General features: G+C 32.8%; 4 protein-coding genes across 4 annotated transcripts; 2 read left to right on the top strand and 2 right to left on the bottom strand.

Annotated features, from left to right (window-relative positions):
* Positions 1-3197: 3197 nt before the first annotated feature.
* On the top strand, positions 3198-8545 carry LOTGIDRAFT_122446 (hypothetical protein; the record flags this gene model as incomplete). Its single annotated transcript, XM_009060089.1, has 12 exons — positions 3198-3375; positions 3703-3966; positions 4359-4477; positions 5267-5378; positions 5565-5735; positions 5915-6050; positions 6216-6319; positions 6522-6764; positions 7044-7271; positions 7651-7853; positions 8072-8208; positions 8398-8545. Coding segments are annotated over 12 exons (2043 nt in total), but the record flags the coding sequence as incomplete, so codon positions are not given.
* Positions 8546-10291: 1746 nt separating this feature from the next.
* LOTGIDRAFT_233544 (hypothetical protein) lies at positions 10292-13098 on the bottom strand. Its single transcript, XM_009060088.1, has 4 exons — positions 13020-13098; positions 12065-12180; positions 11711-11851; positions 10292-11487 (listed from the first exon to the last, which is right to left on the bottom strand). The coding sequence occupies exons 2-4, from the start codon at positions 12150-12152 to the stop codon at positions 11216-11218; spliced, it is 501 nt and encodes a 166-aa protein (XP_009058336.1). The 5' UTR covers positions 12153-12180; positions 13020-13098; the 3' UTR covers positions 10292-11215.
* Positions 13099-13337: 239 nt separating this feature from the next.
* On the top strand, positions 13338-18218 carry LOTGIDRAFT_122249 (hypothetical protein; the record flags this gene model as incomplete). Its single annotated transcript, XM_009060087.1, has 9 exons — positions 13338-13449; positions 14181-14335; positions 14643-14828; positions 15161-15351; positions 15736-15935; positions 16143-16359; positions 16578-16719; positions 17017-17155; positions 17776-18218. The coding sequence occupies 9 exons, from the start codon at positions 13338-13340 to the stop codon at positions 18216-18218; spliced, it is 1785 nt and encodes a 594-aa protein (XP_009058335.1).
* Positions 18219-22999: 4781 nt separating this feature from the next.
* Positions 23000-23752, bottom strand: LOTGIDRAFT_163589 (hypothetical protein; the record flags this gene model as incomplete). The annotated part of the gene is made up of 2 exons (XM_009060086.1): positions 23000-23242; positions 23579-23752. The coding sequence occupies 2 exons, from the start codon at positions 23750-23752 to the stop codon at positions 23000-23002; spliced, it is 417 nt and encodes a 138-aa protein (XP_009058334.1).
* Between the last annotated feature and the right edge of the window lie 209 nt (positions 23753-23961).

Genomic DNA, 23961 nt, shown 5'->3' with positions numbered 1-23961 from the left:
AATTTTGTAAATTTGATATAAATATGATATATTTTTAAGTACACTTAGGTCTATTTAGGTTGGAATGTGTAATGGATTTAAAATAATATAAAACATTTGTCGACAAAACCACGTCATCTCTAGGCTATAAAAACAAGTTAAACATATTTCATACATTTAACACCTACAAGAACTATACGTGTAAATATTTTAAACATAAATATTTAGTTTGTTGTTTTCTTAATCCATTGTCTTTTGACAAGATTTAAATATTTAAAATTGAGGTCATTTAAACGCAGTAATACGTAGTATATGTACAGGCTAAGTAATAAAGTTGTGTGTACATCCCAGAAATGTAATAAGACAATATTGTAAACCTTTGTATCTGTCTCTCAAGCAGCCTTCAAGGATATCCCCGAACCATAAGACCTTGACGAAAGCCATTCTCTATGAAAAATGTACTTTTCTACTCAAACAAAGCAGGTTAGAGATATAAGAGTTGTGCCCCAAGATAGAGTGTTTAAAATGGCACATATTGGTAAAAAAAACTGAAATTTGAAATTTTGGACATATCACATTTGTGTTCTATACCCTCTATATGTAAAGTTAAAGAGGATTTAGAATGCTTGAAAGTGGATAAATTATCTTGCACAGTCAGCAGATGGAGTTTGTTTACATTTGTTTTATTCATTTTATCAAATGAACAAATCGTATACAAACAACTCGTGTTGGCATATGCATGTACCAAATACCGTTAGAGCATTCCACGTTTCAAAAAAGATTGTTGCACTAACAAATATATGAGATGTTTAAATCCACACTCTCATGTTTAATATGATGTTGTATAGCAAATCTTAATGCATTATCTTTTTAGTAATCTACACAAAATCTATTATCACTTTCATGTTTTGGTACAACAACTATTGGAAAACGATAAACGGATTTATGGTGAATACGATACCATCGCATCTAAGTAGATATAAGGTTTATTTGAATTATTAAATAACAAATTGCTATGTTACATTACTGACCATGTCGTTGCCAGAGTATCGTGTTCTTGGAGGCTAAGGACTTTTGGAAAACACTAGTTGTATGTTAGACAAACATACACATCAACAGTCAGATGATGGTCAAAATGTTTTTGGCCAACCTTCATTGTTTTCGGTCATACCAATTTTCTAACGAAAATTTTTCCTTTAAAAATAAAATGATCTGCAGTGGCTTTAAAGTGTGCAGTCGTTATTTTTTTCTGAAGCAGAAAGTTTAATGTTTAGTATTATCTTATCTCAATGAAATAAACAATTAAAAATAAAGATACATTTCACGAAGCACAGCGAGCCAATTGTTTTACAAGGTTACATTTACAAGAATGATAAGAAATACCCGAATGTTTATCTTTCTCTGCTCATTTATATCGAAAAAAAAAGAACAATACAATGAATACACAACAGTATATCAATTATATCAGTATGGCTGATACAGACGTTGTCACTGTCAACAGAGATTATCACAATGACAGCTGTTACTATACGTTACGTTCTCTAATGCATAATGCAGTTGTAAGTCCAACTTTTCTGGCGTGATTGAGCTAATTAGGACAGGTCACGCCATACAGTTCAATGCTGGATATTTTGCCAGGACAACAGGACAACTGTTTTCAGATTTCTAACTGTCTCTAGATATTTGCGTACATAACATGCATTGATATACAGATTCGTATATTCTATTATTTGTACGAATACGAATACATTCTCCACTGTAGTAGTAACTGCTGTTGATGCTGCTATCGTGCAAGGCAAATAATGAGTGCCCTCCATGAACTTCTGACATGGTTGATCAACCCCACATCATTATCGGAATCATCTCAGCTGAAATAATGGCTATTTTAAAAATACGGATGTACATAATACAGAAATACAGACATCATCTGCGTTCAATTTTGTCATTTTCGGAATAGCTTATTTCATTCATTATCTTTTAAGGCCGACTATGTCGGAGAGGTTCTCGTCGGCTTATGGTAGTTTAAGATCAGCTCTATTGGGGTCCAATCTTAAAGGAAGAAAGCATGGTGGTGCTGTTACTGAAGACAATATATTTACAGAGGATGCTCAGTTGGTAGCTATTAAAGAAAAAAGAGAAGGTACGTGTTTGGTCAAAAGACCAGTAGGAATTTCAATAATTCAGTGACAGTTCCCATTCCTGGTGTATATACAATTTAATATTAGAAGATATCCATGTCGTTGTTAATATTCACCCATGTACATATTACCAATGTCTATCAGCACCTATATTACCCATGCAATTTTCTTTTATTCAATCATCGACGAGTATATAACAGGATAAGAGAAATTTTGTTAGTGTTGCTGAAAGTAATGACGCTTTGATATAAGAAATTTAATCTTTATCTATTTCTACGAAACATCTGTTTTTGTAATTATACAAGATAGCCTCCAAATAATGCATCATTTCAAGATGTTTTCAGGATCACATAGGCTATTTCTGATGATTCAAAAAAAAAAACCTTGAACAAATGTTAGTTATTTCCTTGAAAGCAATCTGTTATAGACATGTCAACATATGAAATGAATTTAAAAGGCTATAAAAACGATACAGAACCAGACTTATATATCAATTTTGAAAAAAGAAATTAAATGTTTTAAATTTGTGGATTCAAGATGATTTCAAATGGCTCATGGCCAATTTAGTTTTCTATTATAAATAAATTCAAGATATTTATTGTTATTTTGTAATGCTTTTAATTGCATTTTATTTCTATCTCTTCTCATATAAAGGGTATATTGTGGAATTATGTAAAACAGATGCATAGAAGACAGTTCTGGCATTTTATTTCATATCGGGTCACTTCAAGATTCTACTTGCGATTTCAAGTTAAACGTCTGTTTTGGAGGATAATGGGAGCATTTTCGTGCGTAATGTTTCATTTTGAATCCAGTATCAGCATAATAATATAATATATAATATCGTCATAAACGTCTTCAGTATCAATATCCCCATCATGATCATCACCAATTTGAATAAACAACCCTTATATCAGACTCATTCATCATCATCAATGTAAGATTCCATACAATGCTTAAATCTATCACTACAATCATACATGCAATTGAGAAGGTGCCAACTATCCAACGCTACGAGTATGTTTTCTCCATTCCTAATCTCCCTCTCGGATTCCTTTATATTTTTATTTTACAGAAGGAGAACTGAAACCCAAATCCGTGGATTTATTAAGAACAGTAAATCGAGAGGGTCATCATACTAAAGCCTTCAACCTTCCTAATTTGATAATTAGACGTGGCCAAGAATTTGACATAATTATTCTCTTTGAAAGAAATTATATTAAAATAGAAGATGAAATTATACTGAAATTTGTAACAGGTAGGTGAGACACTCGAAACCAATAAGTCTTGAACCAACTGCGCCAAACCCTGTAAGGAAGCCGGGCTGATCATAACATCGTTTTGTTCTAACCATTTTTCTCAATAGATATCTGTCTAAACTTTAATAGTAGTTTGTTGAGTAATACATGTATTTCTGGGGGTTTTCAACAGTTTTCAAGTTTAAATGGCCATTCTACCAAATTTTACCTCTGTGGTGGTTCTCTTAACCATCAGAAACAGAATTGATATTCAACGTAAAACTCTATTTCATTTGGACCAACTGATAAATTTTCTTAATGATGTAACTCTTCCCAAATTCTTGTAGGGTCCAGACCACAACAAAGTAAGAGTACAGTTATACCGGTGTATAATAAAGAGAGTAAAGACGCCAATGATTGGTGGTACAAGGTAATGGATGATGCTGGGAAGCAGGTGACTTTGCGAGTAAAGTCTGGTGCCAACGCTATCATCGGACGATATCAGCTGTTTATAGATACTGTTCATAAAGGACAGAATTCTAAGGAAATAGAGAAGTTCCGATATAAACATCCTGATGATATCTATCTCTTATTTAATCCTTGGTGTGAGAGTAAGTATTCGTCAAATCGACAATAACTTCATCGGGAACACACTGGAGGTTACAATCTCTTATAGTTATACCTGTATAGTGAATCTTTCAGGGCATGCAACAGAGTCGCTATCTACTTACAACTCGTTGGATCTATAAAAAGAGTCTTGTTATAATCCGACATGCGAAATTAAGTAAGTTGGTTCCTTCCTAGCTTCACAGTATTTTGAAAATGGTTAATGATTTGTACCCACATCCATAATTTGATACCATTTTGAGCATGCAGACTATACAGTATTATGGTAAAGTTTTGATTCCAGAATGTAAGCCATAAACAAGGAATTTCTAGTTGGGCGAAGTTCCAAATGCACTATACATAAGATATGAAATTAGGAATATGATTTATGTTTTAGATGATATGGTGTTTATTGATAAAGAGGAAAATAGACAGGAATATGTCTTAAATCAAACTGGTAGAATATGGTTAGGTTCTGCCAATAAATTCTGTGTCAGACCTTGGAATTATGATCAGGTACAGATCTTCAAGATACCCACTTAGACTCATACTTTTTAACATTTAGCGATGTTTCTTCCACACTTTAAGATAGAATCTCTTGAAATCATATGATCTAATAATATTTCGCTATGTTAATTTATCAGTCCTTTTATCAATTTGGTCCAGAGATTCTAGAAGCCCTCCTCATTTGTGGTGCTAAGGGTAAATACGACTGCGTTTTGAAGAACTGTCATTTGAAATGTAGGCAAATCAAACGCATGGTTAAAGATATTCCTTCACACACCCCCCTTACCTCCCCCAAACGATCTGTATGTAATAGGAACAACAGTCAATCGACATACAACCGCAACAAAAAGAAAGAGGAAAATAAACTATAAATGGTATTGAATAACTATACTTAAATTGATACACGTGTCAGGTGTTCCATCAAAATATTAACAAATTAACATCAGAGTCAATGTCCCATGTAACTAATTTACTACTTATTTTATGAGCTGATAAAATTCTCGTTACATTTTTCTAAATCGAAAGCGGGCGTCAAAGTCTTATTTTGAAAAATTGCACAGATAGCTGAAATTGGGCTCTGTTGGTCTGTAAAGCAAATCTTCAGACAACTGTGTAAATTATTTTCACGTACTTTCAAGTTCCAATCTATTCCAGTAGGCAATAGTTATTGCTCTGGTTTAAGTATATGATTTGCATTTTTTGTCAACCGTCAACATGCAATGCATGTACATAGTCTTAGTTTCCATTTGTATTTGCCATGTTGTTATTAATTTATGAATGAATTACTGGTATTTTCAGTTTGAAGATGTATGTATTATAGCAGCTTTAGCATTGTTAGATAAATCTGAGTTAGGAGATGCAGCTAGACGTAATCCAATATTTATAACTAGAGCTATTGGCAGAAGCGTAAGTTTTTATTTGTGTTATTACCAAAGTAAAAATATCGATAGCCACACCATTACGGTTCCTACATCGTGTGTTCTCCACAAAAGTACCTGGATATATACCCTTGTCGATATCGTCAAGTTAAAGCACAAGGAAGTAACTATCCTACATCCTATGATCATATATATGATCCGTGGTTTTCAGATAACAGCCAATGAACAAGATGCCGGAGTTATGACAGGGAACTGGTCTGGTAAATACGATGATGGTGTAGCACCCTTCACCTGGAACGGTAGTGCTGCTATTCTCGAAGAATATCTCAAGAAGCGAAAGGGTGTGAAATTTGGACAATGTTGGAATTTTGCTGCTGTGGCTACCACGTGTAAGAAACAATTTTCTTTTGCATAAGCTCTGGACGATTTAGCCAAAATGTGCTAAACATGCACAAAAATTTCAGTAAGAGTGAGCTACTTGAAAATTGTTGATCATTAAATTCTTATTGTAGATCATCTAACATGTAGTCTTTTTATAAGCTATTAATAGGTTTATTAATATTTTCAGTATTAAGAGCAATGGGTATACCAGCTAGATGTGTAACAAGTTATAAAGCAGCCCATGACAGTGATTTTAGTAGTGCCTTAGACTCACATTGGTCAACTTCAAATAAACCTAAAATTAACTTGGATGATGCCCTATGGTAAGATATTAAAATATTTCAGTAACATGGTATATTGGCATTGTGTATGCCAGCATTAATGCATCAAATTACATCAAAATGATGGACGTTGTTCAGAGTTCTTCGTGCTTTTTTGATACACCTTTTCATGTAAAAAGAAGATGCTGACCTGGGTTATTATTTCAGGGATTACCATGTTTGGAATGAAGCTTGGTTTACTCGACCAGATTTACCAAACGGCCATGGTGGTTGGCAAGCGTTTGATCCTACACCCCAGGAATGTAATGAAGGTGAGTACTATTGAATTGTACTCGTATAATATTAGTATTCTCAGAGTTGAAATCATGGCTTACTATACATAATAGAATATTCACATTTTCAGATATTCACAAAAAATCGGAAGAAATCGTGTCAGCAATACTAATCTGTAGGTCACCAATCCTCTTTACTGTATTCATGGATGTGGTTTAGCATATAAATTATATTTTCAAGGTGTGTTTACCTGTGGACCAGCATCCGTCAAGGCAATTAAAGAAGGTGAACTGTATCTAGGGTTCGAATCCAAGTTTATATTTGCTGAAGTTAATGCTGATAGAATTAATTGGGAAGTAGACAATGAAGGCAATATGGTACCATTTCAAATGGATAAACAGATTGGTGGCCTTAATATCAGTACTAAATCTGTATCATCTGATGAAAGAGAAGACATTACAAATACATATAAATATCCACATGGTAACAACCAAAATTTATTTTTAAATATAATTGGTGACATACAAACTATGCTAAATGATATACTGTTGAAATTTCCAATAACTGTTATTCCTAAAAACGATAGTCGAAATGGATTAGATATTGACTAATGACTGAATTACGAATTTGCTTTTTTGGTGATGGAATATACGAAATGCATTGTATGATAAAACTCGTTGAAAAAGTTTGACGTTAAATCTGTATATTGGCAATTTATTAAATGGCTTCATAACAAATTCTTGATGATTTTGATGTTTTAAGGCTCATCCGACTCAAAGAAAATAGTAGAAAAAGCTTCTAAATCAACATTTAGATGTGATCCTAAAATTACACCTATTGGTAAAGAAGATGTTGAATTCCGATTTCAAGGTGAAAGCCAGAAATCTGGCGATATAAAAGTAACATTGAAGATTAAGAATGATAGTAGTGAAGGTCGGGTAGCTGATGTCTATATCTGTATGGTCCAGAGTTTCTACACTGGAGTACCTTGTATGGATCTTAAAGAAACCACAACTACATCTATAACTGAAGCATCTGCTGGTAAGATGATCGGCCATTACTTTTCATATTTCATACAAAAACCTTTTCAAGATGCTTCGGTGACCTCATCGTATCACGAATACGGGTTTTGACTCTTTGTTAGTATGACTAATGGGGTGTGGTTTGGACACGATGCGGTGACCTTAATCACAATATTGACTTGGACAGCCAGTCCTATATTTAATTGAACTCTGTTGGATGTGAAGCATCTCAGTCAATGTGAATAACCCAAGTACTAACAATCTGAACCGCAAACGAAATCCAAACAACATATTGGCGAAACATAATTAGCAGTTAATGAACAACTATCATCATTGACTCTACTGAGTAAACATGGTTTTGGCCAAAACAAATACTATGTCTATTCCAGAAAGTGATGTAACAATGGTTTTAAAATGTTCTGAATACATCAATTGTCAAGATGGTGATGCTCATGTGAATGTATATGCTACTGCTAAAGTTCGTGAAACTGGGCAAAGATTTGCTGCTAGAGATTCATTCTGGTTAGAAAAACCAACAGTTGAAGTTAAGGTAATTAATACTGTGCAACTCATTTTTTTAAGTAAAAGACGTTTAGTCTTTTGATGGTTTGTCTCTGAAAAGACTTTGTAAAGAAAAACTTATTTGTATGAACTAAAAATTTATTCGTTGTTAAGGCATGTATGATTTCTGAATCTTGAATTCGCTGCTTATGGGCCACAGGTTCTAAATGGCATATTAAGTATGTCATATTTTTCTTACTTTTTCAGACTGAAGGAAATGCTAAATTAGGAGAATCATTTGAAGCTGTGGTTGTGTTGGTGAATACCCTATCAGCACCATTAACTAATGGTATCATCAATATAGAAGGTCCTGGATTATCTCGAGTGGTTGATATTAAAACCAAGTAAGTAATGTGTATTTTGTTTTCATGGGTGAAGGGCAGTGACGCTTTTACATAGGGGCATGCCCCACCAGAATAAAAGTTGGCTTCATAATTATAAATATAATTGTTTGCGACCAGCTTGTAGCAGGAAAAATTAATAGATCTTTTCATGGTAACCAGTGAACGATACTAAAATTTTGTTTTTTTCAGAAAAAGTATTGGCCCTGGAGAAGAGTATCGAGAAACAGTGAAGTTATCATCAAAACGTGTCGGAAGAGCCGAAATTATTGCAAATTTTCATTGTAAACAAATCACAGACGTTTGTGGTGTGGGTTCAATAGAAATTGTAAATAAATAAGCTCAAATGTACAGCATTATTTACATTTTGTCAAACTGATGTACATTGTCACTATATGTTATGTGTATAGTAATGAATAATGAATTGTAGTATAATAAACACTGATGATCCCCATTTAAATAGATTAGATACAGAGATATAGGTTAGCTTGCCTTTATGTGTTTATGGCTATTATGTGCAAAATCTCAATTCTCTTCAGCAGTCTATGGTTCCTGTGTTGCCAGAAAAACACTCTTTGCCTTGAATGGCATTTTGAATGGCAATTGTGACACTTGGTCATGTTATTGTTTTATGAAATTACAGGATATCAGACAGAAAATATGTAACTGACCAAAAGATTTCCATGGAAATTTCATATGTAAATATATATACAAAATTTAATAAAAGAAGGGAAATAACACACAAATAATTCTAATATACATAATGCATTATTGCATAATAAATCTGGATAAAACTCATAATAATAAATAGTTCCGACCATTAAATTTATATCTTTATTCAGCTAGCTTTTACTCTAGAGTAGCAATAACAAATTTTTGTTTTGTTTTAAAGAGTACAAATCTATTTCAAAAAAGCGTAGAAGCAAACACACAAGAATTTTTCATATATCTTAACAGTTAAATTGTGGCAAAAGATTTGTTAAAAGACCTACAAGTTATAGCTATTTTCTTATTGAACACAGCCTCTTTAAAGACATACTACCTCTTAAAATAAACAAGATATTTAGACTTTTTAAATTTGGCCAATAAGAGTGTATATTCATCATTGCATCTTCCCAGTGCAAAAAAATATAGAACAGAATCCCTCTTTAATCTGATAAACCCATAACACTAAGTAATTATCATTAAAACTACCTTATGTTATGGATTTATCTGACAGGGATTCTGTTGTATATTTTTGACACCAGGTATGTCCACTGATGAATATATACTCGTATTGGCCAGGTTTGAGAATATAAATTTCAAGTGCATTCTTACAGGTAGTATGACTTTAAAGAAACAATGAAAATTATATATATTTTCATTCATTCATATATCCTTTGACAAATGAAATATGTCTTCCATTTTGCAGCATGTTTACTTAGCTTAATCCTAAAACTAAGTGCCAAAACCTAGATTTTGATAAGTTACTGTTTTTTATCATTTTAATTTTCTATTTTATGTTTTATATTGTCATAATTTATACACAGCTAAAATAAATATTTGAAACCGTTTCTAATATGTTTTATTTCATCTCCAAACTTATGATCATAAACAACATATATTGGCCCTTTGATGTACAGTGGCACCTGTGCAATTTTTTTGAAGCTTTACACGGTGTACAGCGCCTCTAAATTTGTTCTTTCTTGGTGTAAATTTTTGTGATAGATCTTGACATACTAATCTATGTATGGTTCTTAGATGGAAATAACATCCTATGAGATCTTGACAGTGTGTTCTTCATTTTAGTGTTCCATCTTGCATATAGAGCAAAACTTTTGAATGGAGATGAGCACTGTCTGAGTGAACTTCGGAGGTAAGCAAGTAAAATGCAATACTGTGAACAAGGGATAAATAAAGTATGAAATCAGAGTGCTTATAATTAGCATTTCAATCAACTAAAATCTTGTCGTTTTAGTTCTCTTCAAAAATCTGAATAATTAAACACACTGTATGCATCACCAACTATCGAAGTCCTCTCTATAGACGATATTAAACTGATATACTGCCCAGATGCACAATCTCTGCAGAAACAACTATCAGTCTTAAAATTTCATCAAGATAACTTTAATTTTTTTTTAAAAATACATGCATGGAATAAAAGTCAATTTTCTAAATTCAACTGTCATATGCTTGGCATATTTGACCCCTCCCCACCCAAAACAAAACAAAAAGAATATACAATCTAATTTTCAGCACTATCAGAAAAACTTGACATTGATATCTTGGATATCTTCAATTTCAGATCAATTTCTTCAACTGTATTCAACTGCATGTAGGTTCTACTAAGTTACATACAAAAATACCAATCTTTGTGATTGCAAAATTTATGGCAGTAAAGGTTGAAATTACCTCCCTTTTTTATAGTTGCTGAACATGATATTAAATTATGCTTTTTATCCTAAATCACCTATAAGAGATTGTACCTTAAAAGTCAACAAGTTTCAGATAAAAAAAATATTAAAAAAATATCAAAATAAAACCAAACTTTCGTTCCGGTGTTTTGTTAGTCTTTATTTTTAATTAGCAACTCCAGTAAGGGTCTTGAGACTCTGCTCTGGTTTCTTTGTATAAATAACCTGATGACCTTTACTTTAACCAATAGAATTATACTGGGCTATTTCAAAATAACCAAAAGCGTCTTTCGACACCATCAGTCTCAATGGATTTGATTAACTAGTCTAATGCTTGCCAGAATACACCTTTTGTTACACCCTTTGTTGGAGTCATATATTGCCATTGCTTGAGAGGAAATAAATTTGATTGGCTGGCGGTGTCATCAAACAAATGGAACGAAAATTTTGTCAAATTTTAATTATCAAATAACAGAATTATATAGTATATTACTCCTGAGTTTAATTGTACATAACATTTCAACAATTAACATTGCCATCCTAACTGAGGAGTAGTATATCATATATAGTGTTCTGTTATTTAATGTGAACTCTTAGCCTAATACAAATTATCAATATTATCTTGGCAATCTGTCTGAAATGTCTCCACGTTCAATATTATTTAAGGCAAATGCTAAAGTAGCAATTGTTGGGTTTTCATCTTTTTTACACCATTCAGCTAGAATCTGGTATTTTATCTCTGCTGCACCAGAAGTACTGTTATCTACTTTAATCTCATCAATTTTTGCATCTGACAAATTTAAAACCCTTCCAAGCATTATAGCTTCTTCCATTATAATTTTGCTTGCTATTTTCTGTAACAGATGTCGACCTGGTTCTTCTTTGTTTTCTACAAATATCAATGTTAAGTTAAAGAGACATGCACATCTCCTTTCCCAGTTGATAAAATTGATAAAAATGAAATGAAATGAATGGAGTTTTACGTTTAAGTTCCTGATCAAAGGGATCTGTAGTCTCTTAACTACTCATGAGAAACAAGGAAGTTATTTCGGTCTTGATATAGGCATATAAATCTCAACAGCTTGCACAACACATATAATATTAGTGTTTACCTGATAACGGTTGCTTTGCTTTCCGTCGTTTTCTTGTTTCTGAAAAATGTTCTACATTCATAACATTACAAGCCCCTATCATTACATTAGTACCCAGATTTCCACACTCAGAACTAATTTCAAACCGAGATCCATCTGGTGCTGAAAAATGTAAGAAAAAATTTGAAACAATTTCTGGTGCCTTTGAGGGTGGGTTCTTCCTGCTTTCAACACGTTTTCCAAGCTTCAATGCCTTCAAATAAGCTTACTTCTATCAGAAAAAAGATTTCATGTAGATCTAAATCACTTCGTCCATGAGACGTGTAACAGAGACCTTTATAATATATATATGAGTACCAATTGGGCAGTACTTACTTATCAATTTAATATTTGGCCTACTTGTATTTTTTGAATGGCCTGTTGCCTCAGGTGCAGGTTTTTGGGGTACAGAATCTTCCTCCATTCAGCCTTAGCTAAGCCTGAGACTGACACTGAAAATGAAATAAAAATAAATTCACCTAAATATGACATGGTCTGTTCAACTAAACTTGTATTAAAGGCCATGGTTCGCCATTTTCTGCCCCACTGGATGTTCCAGCAAGGTGACAATGTGTCCCGGCTACTATTTGAACCAGACAGACAAGTAAGTTGACTCTAAATAACTACGTATCTTAGAGACAGACCACTATGCAATTTTTTATTACTTGATTTAGACCTTTGAACAGATAATTTTGTAGAGTACGGTATTAGATAATTATGGAATAAGATGTATCTTACAACAACTTGACATTATGTATAAATTAGATAAATGTCCATCAGACAGGTGTTTTTACTCAAACTATGTAGCCTTCTTTATAAACTTTGGTTACACTATTTCCAGATATACATGTATTCATAGATGGACTTCTGACTCTACACCGACAGAATTGAGAGACAGGATGTTTCAGTCTATGTCTGAAATGTACCTATAGTTTCTGAATCACATTAAAGGTTGGACGTAGGTTATGCTTTCCTTAGAGGCCTTCCTTAAAACAAGTTCCTGACCAGACAGAAGCAGAACCAGTCAGAAAATCTTTCACTCAGCAGACCAATAATTTTGTTCAAGACTTAAAGGTTCTGATTTGATTGTTGTTGTCAAATTAGTTGGTAAAAAAAAACATGGGATTTCCAAGAAAAATTTCTATTTTAAGACCAAGACTTTCATAAGAAATTTTCATTTTCCTCTAACGTTTTCGCGCAATTCCACACAATTATGGTACGTATGGTTATTTTTCTGAACAATTGGATTGATATTAGAGGGAACATGACATTTCTTAAAGGTATTCCCTACCTTTTGCAGTTGTAACAGTTGTAACTGACAATATTACTGACAGTGGGGCAGAATGTATATCTACGTAATTCAATTGACACTCCGTTTTCTTTAGGTGCGACTAATAGCCGCGAACAGTAAAGTAAGATGTAATAGGTCATGAACTCATTGATATTTCAACTTCAAGATAGATTATGAACTATGAGATCGTATTAATCTTTCACCAATATCATAGGCTTGGAAGTAGGTCTTTTTATATTTTGTTTTCCCTTTCTTGATCTTTTTTGGTTGTATCTGTTTGTGCTAGGTTACTTATGGTATTTAGTCACTAAAACAGACATGGCTGCCAAAGTTGACTTGAAAGTTGATAGAGAGCTTCTAGATCCAGACTTCGATGGTTACAAACTTTCTCTCGATCCATTACCAGTTTATTCAACAAGTCTTGATAAAGGTTGGGCTTTTGAGTTTAGTTTTTCAGGATTTTACTACTATTAGGCCAAATGACAGGTAGATTTTCCTTTGTTGGCAAATTTTATTTTGTAAACAAATATGACGAAGAAAGAGACACGTGTCCAAATCCACGATTATAATTAATGCATTATATTTCTGACTAGATTTGGATATATTAAAATACAATTGACGTATATGATAATGGGCCTACAACAAAATTTATTACTGTCACCCTCTTCTTGATGTCCAAACTGCCACGGCAAGTTGGTCTGGCTACAAAATAACATCTGATTGACTAAAAAAAGGTTCACCCCTGTTTGAAGTCTGTGTATTATTTATATTTATGTGAAAATTAAGAAATTGTGAGCTGTGTGGTTGAAAATATCTCAAATAGACATGTTCCATTATCTGAAACCAAGAACTGACTTGTTAACGCCCAACTTCATTGGTTATAGGATTGAATTAGACACTTTACCAGTGTTCGAATACCATATTGGAAAAGTGGATGGTAAGAGTGAAATAAAACCTTTTTTGCAGAGCTTGTAACTTCAATCACTTTACTGTTCCTCATTACAGATTTTGAAACTGAGCAGCTCTTTGACTTCTTTCATTTATTGTGTTACATGGTGGATTTTAGTGGTTATCATTTCTGAAGAAAAAAAATGACAATTTTCTTAAAGGTGTCAATGCATAGTCATTGATTAATTAATTTTGTGTTTTGTTTTATTTTAGATGTAGATTTTGCAAAGTTGACAGAAAAACAGTTTTCTTATCTACATTCCAAACTATATGGAAACTACAATCATTTATTTTCTGACCCCTGGAATCTAAATACAGTTTATTATGTTGATAGTCTGTGGAATATACACCAAGTTTGTCTTCAATCTGTAAGTTCTCTTGTTCAATCACCTATTGAATTGTTAACCAAGCTTAGGTCAAGTCTGATAGATGATAAGGTGTTGTGCCTTTGAAACCTGTGAATCTATCAGTTTTAACCTCTATCACTAAATATGATTATAGTGTCATGTCCATGCTACAAAATATTAAACAGTTGCGTTTAAGCTGCACAGTAAACTTATGTAGATATCACCTTAAATTTCAAAAATGTTATCATGCTGCCATCACATGTCATGTCATCAGTCATTTCTTATTATTTTGTGAAAGAGATATTAATTTGTATTTTTTTGTATTAAGGAAAATAAGATAGAAAGTGGTAATATTGTATACAGTATACCAGATTCAGCTAATCTAAGACTAATTCCAGGAAGATTCAATGTGTCCTTGTGTTTTCCATCATCTGAACTGGCTGTATTATCTGATGGAACTGGAAATTTGTTTATACTGACAACTGGGAATAGACAATCTCAGAATGTTTGGCAGGTAACTTTTTTCAAATCATGGTTACCATATATTTAATAATATGAATAAACTAAATGTGCAGTGTTTTACATCCTACTATTCTGCACTTAACTAAAATGATATGCAAATTTTGCTGTAACTTTGGTCCAATTCTGCAGGATTAACTGATTTAAGCAACGTTATCTCTATATTCCATTGAATATGGTAGGTTCAATTACAAGGCTAAATGATATTGTCATAATTAGTTTATATCCATAATAATATTCAATATTCTTTTTAAATGATATGTTAAAAAATTTTGAAATCAGACTAATCAAGATTAGCTATGATCATGTCTGTAATTTCAGAGTGAGTTTAAAACCAATATATTAGAAGAAGAGAAATGTTTTTATCATCTGTCTGACTGTATTTACCATATAGATAATGAAAGTAGTCATATTGAATGTCTTGTTATACACATAACTGATAATAGCGAAAAAGATGAATACCAAACCCATTTCACTCCTATTATAGATTGGATAACCATATCTACAGGTAAAATCAAGTATTTGCATTTACTTACCAAATGTGGACTGGATATCGTTTCTATATGTTATAGGCACCTATAACTTAATAAAGTCTGTATAATTATATCAATAGATAACTAATTATGTGTATTGTAACTTTTTGTAACTTTGTAAACAGTCTGGACAATTATATCTATTTGTAAATTAAGGATACATGAACAGTCTAATGTAGTCACTTCTATTGGAAGCAATCCATAGTAACTTTGGTAAAATGAATTGTCAATTGGTAGACTGGACAGGCCTTGTGCTTGTTTTTACCTTGTCAGTGTGGTTCTATGCTTTCTTCGTTTTGATATGAACTTCAATCCATTTCTTTCTACGTTTATTTATCTAGGTGATGATAAAACATGGATGTTAGAAAGAAAGAGACGTATTGAAGACCCTATACCTGATGTTAAAACTAAAGATATTACTGGCCGTATACTAGATTATTGTGTATTTGAGAAAACTGGTAAAGCAGTACTATTAGCTGGTGATAAAGTACTCAAACTAACAAGTGATTCAGTGAAACCGGTGGTTACTACTAATTCTAATGATGATGATTATGAAATGATTGGGGCCAGTAAGTAATGATTTTTAAGTATTAAGAATTTCTCATTTTTAATTGATATACTTCCTCATACAAATAGTCCAAAAATAAATAGGTTATTATACAACATTGCACCAGTACTGGTATAGAAGTTCACAAATAGATAAATAACTTCGTCCAAATAGCCTTATATAAGTCTTAAAACATAGCATACATCAAGCGATTTGTTTGATATTACAGGTAACAAGGAACCAAGATATACTTGGAATCAAACAGAAGAAGATATAAGTGTACAGTTTACAGTAAAAGATAACGTTAAAAAGTCTGATATATATTTCATCATAAAACCTGATTATATTGAACTGGGTATTAAGAACAGTAATTCCCACTTACTATATGGTAAATTATATAGAACAGTAGATACAGAGGCTTGTACCTGGACCATCACTGGACAGAGGTATTTATCTTTAATTTGAATAGCAGGAATACTACTTCTTACATTATATGGAATAGTAACATTTACTAAACCATTTGGCTGGGTAAGCATAAGAAAGTCTTGAAATATTGATTGTGTGACAATTCAAATGAATAGGATCTTATAGATATATACTATGAAATTTGGATTCAGAATGTAATTGCTGGCAAAGATGTTCAATTTCTATATTTTAACCTTAGGTTAGAGTTAACATTGTGTAAGACTGATAGTTCTACGTGGAAAGAAGTTGTTGAAGGAGATGCATCTGGTGAATTAGTTTTAGATTCTCAACAGATAGAAGCTATTCATCAAAGACTGGAAGCCTTTACTTCAGATCAAATGGTAAGTTTTTAAGTGTATTGGCTAAAATAGTCTGAATAAAGAGTGAATTTTGAATCCTCTACGAGACCAGAAAAGCATTTGATTCAATCGCCAGTGTTTTCATACACTAAACTAAGCAATTTATGAGGTCAATATGGCAAGGATCTCATTTGTAGATTTTATTATAAACACTCGGTTTATTGGAATTGCACAAACCATAGACTGAAAGTACCAATGGTGCAAATTGTTGCTATCAGTGTCCTCCTTATCTTCGCCCTAAGTGTCTGAGATAAAAAATGATTGTTGTATATTGGGTAGAATCCTGATCCAGATTGTGGTAATCGTGTATATAATAGTCAAGAATTAGAAGATTGTGATTTAGATACTGGTATGATTTTAATGAGGATTGATGGTGAAACTCATCAGATAACTCATCAGGTTAGTAAATACAGGCTTAGTGTTTTTAAGCTCCACCAAGATACTTTGATAGATCACATTAAGGAGTAAATTATAACTTTGCATTGGTAATTGAATCTCGTTTCAGTGTATCTCAATAAGTTAGATCTTTCGTATCTTGATGTAATTTTCCTGGTAATCTAGGAAAGATCGATGCTTAGAAATTTGGCCTCAGACAAAATGTTAAGTGCTTAGTAATCTAGAAAAGATCAATGCTCAGAGGTTTGGCCTCAGACAAAATGTAAAGTGCTTAGTAATCTAGAAAAGATCAATGCTCAGGTTGGGCTTCAGACAAAATGTAAAGTGCTGAGTAATATAGAAAAGATCAAAGCTAAGAGGTATGGCTTCAGACAAAATGTAAAGTGCTTAGTAATCTAGAAAAGATCAATGCTCAGAGGTTTGGCCTCAGACAAAATGTAAAGTGCTTAGTAATCTAGAAAAGATCAATGCTCAGAGGTTTGGCTTCAGACAAAATGTAAAGTGCTTAGTAATCTAGAAAAGATCAATGCTCAGAGGTTTGGAGAAGAGAGCCTTAGTTGTTATCCTTATAGAATATGGTTATGTATGAGAAATTCATGTTAATCCTGTCTACATTGAATATATTACAGATAAACACATCAGACCAGTGGTTATTTACAGTAAAATTAGAGCCTGGTAAACCAAAATCACTGTGTTTACGACATGATGTTGATGGTTGTATGTGGCAACCAACTGAACCAGTATCCAGTGGGGTGTCTCCATGGCAACACGTTGTAACATTCGATGCATTGGGTTATGTCCAAGCTTCCAAACAACAGAAGAAATATTCATCAAGTGCACCAAATTGTTCTTATTCAGTAATTTGCGATTGCTCGAAACATCTGTATATTTACCACAGACATTCTCCTATAAATTCTCCACTGCGAAACAGAAAGACTGGCAAACAGGTGAATACTATTGCTAAACAACAAGTTATCTCCCTTGATACAACAGACGCTATATTAGGACTGCATGCTGCTAATGATAAGATATTTATTCTTACAGAAACCAGTTTATATGTGATCAAAATTTCTAGTGATATCTAAATGTATATGTCATCTTTATGTGATATTATTATACAGACTTATATAGGAATTGCTTTCTATATGGAACTAAGATACATCAAATATTATAATTGCTTATGAATATTCAAATTATGTCTACCATTTAGTAATCAAATGTTTTAAATATCAAGAATTTAGCTTGAGGAAGACCTGTAACTGATGCATTGTTCTTCAAATGGCTTGCGCATGTGTATCACTTAAGAATTTTTTTTATTGGAATCTGTTAAATCCAGTAAATATTTGTTAGTTGTAAATTATCTTTATATTATGTACCAGTATTTTGGCTACTTGGTGATAGTATGTATTGTGATGTTTTTATGTAAATGAACTTTGAGATGAACTCAGAGTGGTTGGTGGGCCAAGATGATGGTATTTTACCATTTTTTCACAGGATAAATAATTCAAGTTTTTGTTGATACACATCCTGGGTTCTCAGCTTTCTTGCTTAGGTGGTTGTGGAAGGATTAGTAATAACATGTATCTAATATACCCATAAACGGGATGATATAGTTTTTGATTGAACTTTTTCAAGTGCATTAAATGATATCACAGATCAGTCCTTGCCACTTTTTGAATAAATGATTTATGACTCAGTGATTCTTGTTAAGCCAATTTCTCCAAAATTTTGCTAGTGATTTTATCAATGTAAGCCGCAGAATGCAAGCCCAGAAGTTTCGTGAAGAATGAGCAAGTATATAAAAACTATACGGTAATTCCAGTCACTTAAAAAAATATTATTTGGACCATGTGTATTTCGAAGGTATACTTTCCCTTGTTCAATTTTTTTTATTGTTTCAATAGTACATCGTATTCTATCTATAGAGGACCAAATATAAATAGATTATGTGAAAACTATCTTTATTCTTTTCGTGAAGATTAATCCGTACAATTAATTCAAACAATGCATTATTAAATTGTCTCAGTTCCTAATTAACAAATCTGTTTGTTGTGGAAACGATCGACTTCAAGTGCACTCCGATCTACCTGTCATTTACAAGTGTTTCAAGTATTATTGCGTATACTGCAACGATTGACATAGGTTTAATGAGGACAAGTTACTAATAATGAATCCTCCTTTTCAGTACATCCGAAACAACTGACCTGTGAAAAGTATCCAGAAATTAATATTTAGCCCGTCTTCATTAGCCCGCACGTAAAACTCCATTCATTTCATTTCCATTTGATATTTAGCAAAATATTCCACAACATCATGAAATCCTGATTTACTTTCGATATGGAGAAGGGTTATATAGGCGAATGTTTGTTCCCTAATCCCATTCATATTTTTTATGAATAAAATATTGTTTACAAAAAAAATTTATTTTCGATTTTGCGCTCCGTACAAACCTGAGTTTTCGTAGTTCCCAGCTAATAGCTACATATTTCCAGATGGCACAGTGGTTCAACTGTCCTAACTCCCACAAAAGAATACAGGAGAGCATATATTTTAACAAAAAATCCCAGGAGTGAGGCCTATTTCCACGGACCCCCATTCATCTAGTTGAGCCACTGAGGCAGTACCATTCGATTTGCAGATCCCTTAAGGTTGGGGGTTCTGATATGGTCAAGTATTGCTGATCAGATCGAAATTCAAGGGGTCAACAAATCTACAAATAGCACAGGTTTAAGAACCCTCCAAAGTTGATAATACAAATTTCTCAGACAAATTGACTTCCCTCTCGTAGGTAAAATGTTTATGCATTTCGTGAATGGTAATCATTGAAACGGTTGAATTACGTTTTATTTTCCGTTTTCATTTGAAAAATTGTCAAATCGCATGTTAATGATGTAAACCATACTGTTTTCAAGACAACTTCGATTAATCAACTCCTTTTTTTTGCGCAGACCACGATTTTATATATATATATATATATATATATATATCTCATTGCATGAACAGAATGTTTCTATTGAATACCCTCTCTTTGAACAAACATAACTTCACCCGAGCGTGAACAAAACGAAATAGATTAAAAATTCTTTCTACATGGAATGAAAAGGAATTTTTGATGTCTAGTCGATAAATGTCATCCAACTTTGATTTAAAACTAAAGGCATTATAATATTATTGTTGTAGATGATATCTTTGAGTAGTTACAGCTAATTTCAGTCTTTTCAGAATTAATATTGTGAAATTTTCTTTCTCTAGTTAACTTAATTAAAAAATATTTTGCGCTACGAATATTTTTAAAGCGCCATGCATTAATAATCCATAAATATTTATCAAGAAGCCATCCATATTATTGATATAATGAATCTGAATACAGAAAATGCAACAGGTACTGCAGTAGTTTCAAAAATTTCTCGTTAACTTTCTTCCTATGGAAGTGGGTATATTACCGGTATTACTATATTTCTACCATTAAAGAATCAGTGAACTGAATGAGTCTATTGACATTCTAGCGTTTGAAATATTTAATTCTGTCCGTTTTTATTATATAACGTCACGCAAGGATGGTATAGAGAATAGCTTTTAATGAATATTTTATGCAGCAAACTTTGATCGCCGATATTTTCACCTGCTGAACGAATAGTTGGATAAAGGAACCACAAGGGTTGATACATGTTAAAAACGATAGTGCTCTTTCTCTCATTATGTAACACCGTCTGACATCAACTTAAAAAAAATCAATAAAACCGTTTCAAAACACTTCAATTAACCCGATCACCAATTAACAGACCTGAAAATTATTCCCATTGAACAGATGTACGAACAACCTGGCATTGATACAAAGTAAATTCGACTCATTCGCGAAAATTATTGGATAAACAAATTACAAACCATGCATCCTTTAGGTATGAACATCCAAGTTGATTTCCAAATTATACCTTTTGTTATTCAATACAACAACACAGCTGGTCAAGTTCCCCGAATAATTATCCGTCTTTACAAAGAATTGCAGGAAAAATTTCCAACAGTCTTTACAAATGATTTAGTTATCGTCTATACCCGTAATAAAAATCTACTTAGTCCGTGGTAGATTACCCCTCATCCCCCTTCCATAGGTTTAGTACATTTCCTTTAATTAATATTTCTTATTTATGATAACTTACAATTGAAGAGTTTCCTCTCAAAAATATCATACATGTATACTATTTTCACTTAATAAATTATATATATTTTTTATATGAAATACGCATTTTCCTTTTCATTTAATATATGACAATTCCTCAGTTTAACCAGTGAAAATGTTTATTATGATTTCCATGGTTATTAATGTTCCTGATGGAACCAGTATTCTTCTTACATATTTCAGATTCGGAAGATAATGGATTTGCATTTCAAATATTCTATATCATTCTTTTAAACTAACTTCACAAACATTGCTCTATCACTAGAGGTTACGCCTACATGCCTGTTTCTATGCTTTCGTAACATTGCTTAACCGCAATGTTACAACCTAAAATTCCTAATTTGTACATTTTTTGTATTACCTAAGATGGGGCCTACATGAAATCAGTTTTATGTGTGACATCAAGCTTTTTCATCGGATGTGAGTATTTATTTAATCAATTTCCATCATTAATCTTCAGACAAAGATAATTATAAATAAAACTCTGATCGAAGTTAATATTTATTGGTGAAGTATCGAACGAGTTGTTTTTATACTGACCACTGAAAACTAGCAAACACAATAACCTTCAACTTGATTAAATTAAAGGCCGCGTTTAGACTGCCACAAAATATTCGGGCCGAGTCCGAACCGAGTACGGTTCACATCAAGCGGGCCAATTTATATGGCAGTGTAAACACAGCTTTAAGTTACAATTTCGCCTCTTTGTTTTTTCTTGATAACGTTACGAATTGCGGGACGTCGTCATTGTTTTCAAAAAAGGGTCCTACATGGCACTCTTTAATTGGTTACAAAATGTCATTAGAACAGGACTGTGGTGGAAAACCTTTTAGATTATAATGAGATGAAAACTATCAGAAAAAGTGAAATGAACGTGTAATCTTAATTTAATTAGGGTAACGAGTTTTTTTCTTGTGCCATCGGATCCACTTTTTCAACCTAGGGAACAGTAAAGTCCTTTAGGTGGCTTTGACTTTACCTGAATTTCTTTGATCGATTCTGTCCTCTTATGATTATTGTAAATCTTTAAGATATTTTATCGAATTCGTTCTTGATTATTGACTAAGCATTTGATTTTTTTAAAATCCAATTTGTTTGAGTAAGTACTTGACAGTTAATCTATAATGTGCTTACACAATGAGTCATTTATGTCGATTAGATCAAATTTGTGAAATTGGTTCAGTCAGGACAGTTGTATAGAAAGATTATTATAATTTCTAGAAGTATGCAGCTTAAGCTAAAAATCCCTATAGTCATTGCAGCCAACGATGCCTGTTTCAATTTTTCAGACAATGTTGTGTTTCGGTTTTCAGAATAATAATAATAAATAATATTAACATTTAAATAATATATCACTTAACAATCGTTCTACGAGTAAACCCCCTTGAAAAAGAGAAAGTTTTCCCGCCACATCCTGTTAATGACTTACTGATGGTTAGTTTATCCATCCTCCATATGCCATCCATTCAGTATCGTGTACCTTATCTATCACCACTGATAAGATGATGTAGTTATAAGTGCCATGCTCAGGCCTACATTTTTGGATTTCATATTATATTAGGCCTATCCATTACAAAATACCATAGTAGCCTACAGGCATGCGCCCTCCAACTAGTTACAAACTGTTAGAATCCTTTTTTGATTCGACACACGTTAGCCTAATGTCAAAACATTTTATTAAGGAAGAATCTAAGGAAGACATCCTCTAACCCAGCTTTCGCTGCACCAACTTGGGGATACTTGAGAGAAATAGCCAGCGCCGAAATGTTTGACAGCTTCATAGTAACTAACAGACACCAGATTACAGAACTGACTGATCAGACTTCGTTTATCAACATCTCGTCTTCCAACACCATGAGACGCACACACAGCTTTTATATCATTATACAGTTTAATATCACACGTAGTTTTTGGTATCCCCTTTGCAGCTCCCTGAAACAATATTAGTCTTAAATTCTTAAAAAAAGACACGTGTAAGTAATCATCTGTCAAGTTTCACATCGATCACTGATGGGTTGGTGCCAATCTGCAACAGTTTCCGATGATTCAATGAAGGCCACCATTTTCAATCACCGTCCTTTTACCTGATTGGATATTTGAATGGTAAGGACCCCGGTACTTCAACTTAAATTCATAGCATTCTTAGTGTCTGGTTAGCTAAATTTGATAAACCAGAATAGTTCAGAGCATTATTTACTGATATGATTGTTTGGTTTTCCCTCGATCATTGATTAATTAAGCCACAGATTTCACTATCAAATAACTTACACACTCATAACAGACGTCATGTTTGTCACAGGATGGTGTAAAACTCTGTTTATAAAAATAGGGTAAATTATATGGTATACTACATCCATTGACATCGTAACGGTGACACTGTGCTGTTAGCAAACCAACCAAGCAAACCACAATACACACACCAAATACCAGTGAAGGCTGCATCCTGAAATAACGCTCACATTTTTTAAGCCTGAATGCTTACGTTCATTATGTGTGCTTATTTCGTATTATCTACAACGGCGATCTACGAATTAAATCAAATCTTTAATTAGAGTTTTTGTCAAATTTAATTATGATGGTCAACGTTCGGGGTTCTCTATACACCTTGGGGAATGCTTTGTACCTTATCTTATGATGTGGATGTTTTATTA

Source organism: Lottia gigantea, assembly GCF_000327385.1.
Source record: "Lottia gigantea unplaced genomic scaffold LOTGIsca_40, whole genome shotgun sequence".
NCBI lineage: Eukaryota > Metazoa > Mollusca > Gastropoda > Lottiidae > Lottia > Lottia gigantea.
The sequence above is the reverse complement of the archived record's forward strand: the minus strand, read 5'-3'. Positions and strand labels throughout refer to the sequence as shown.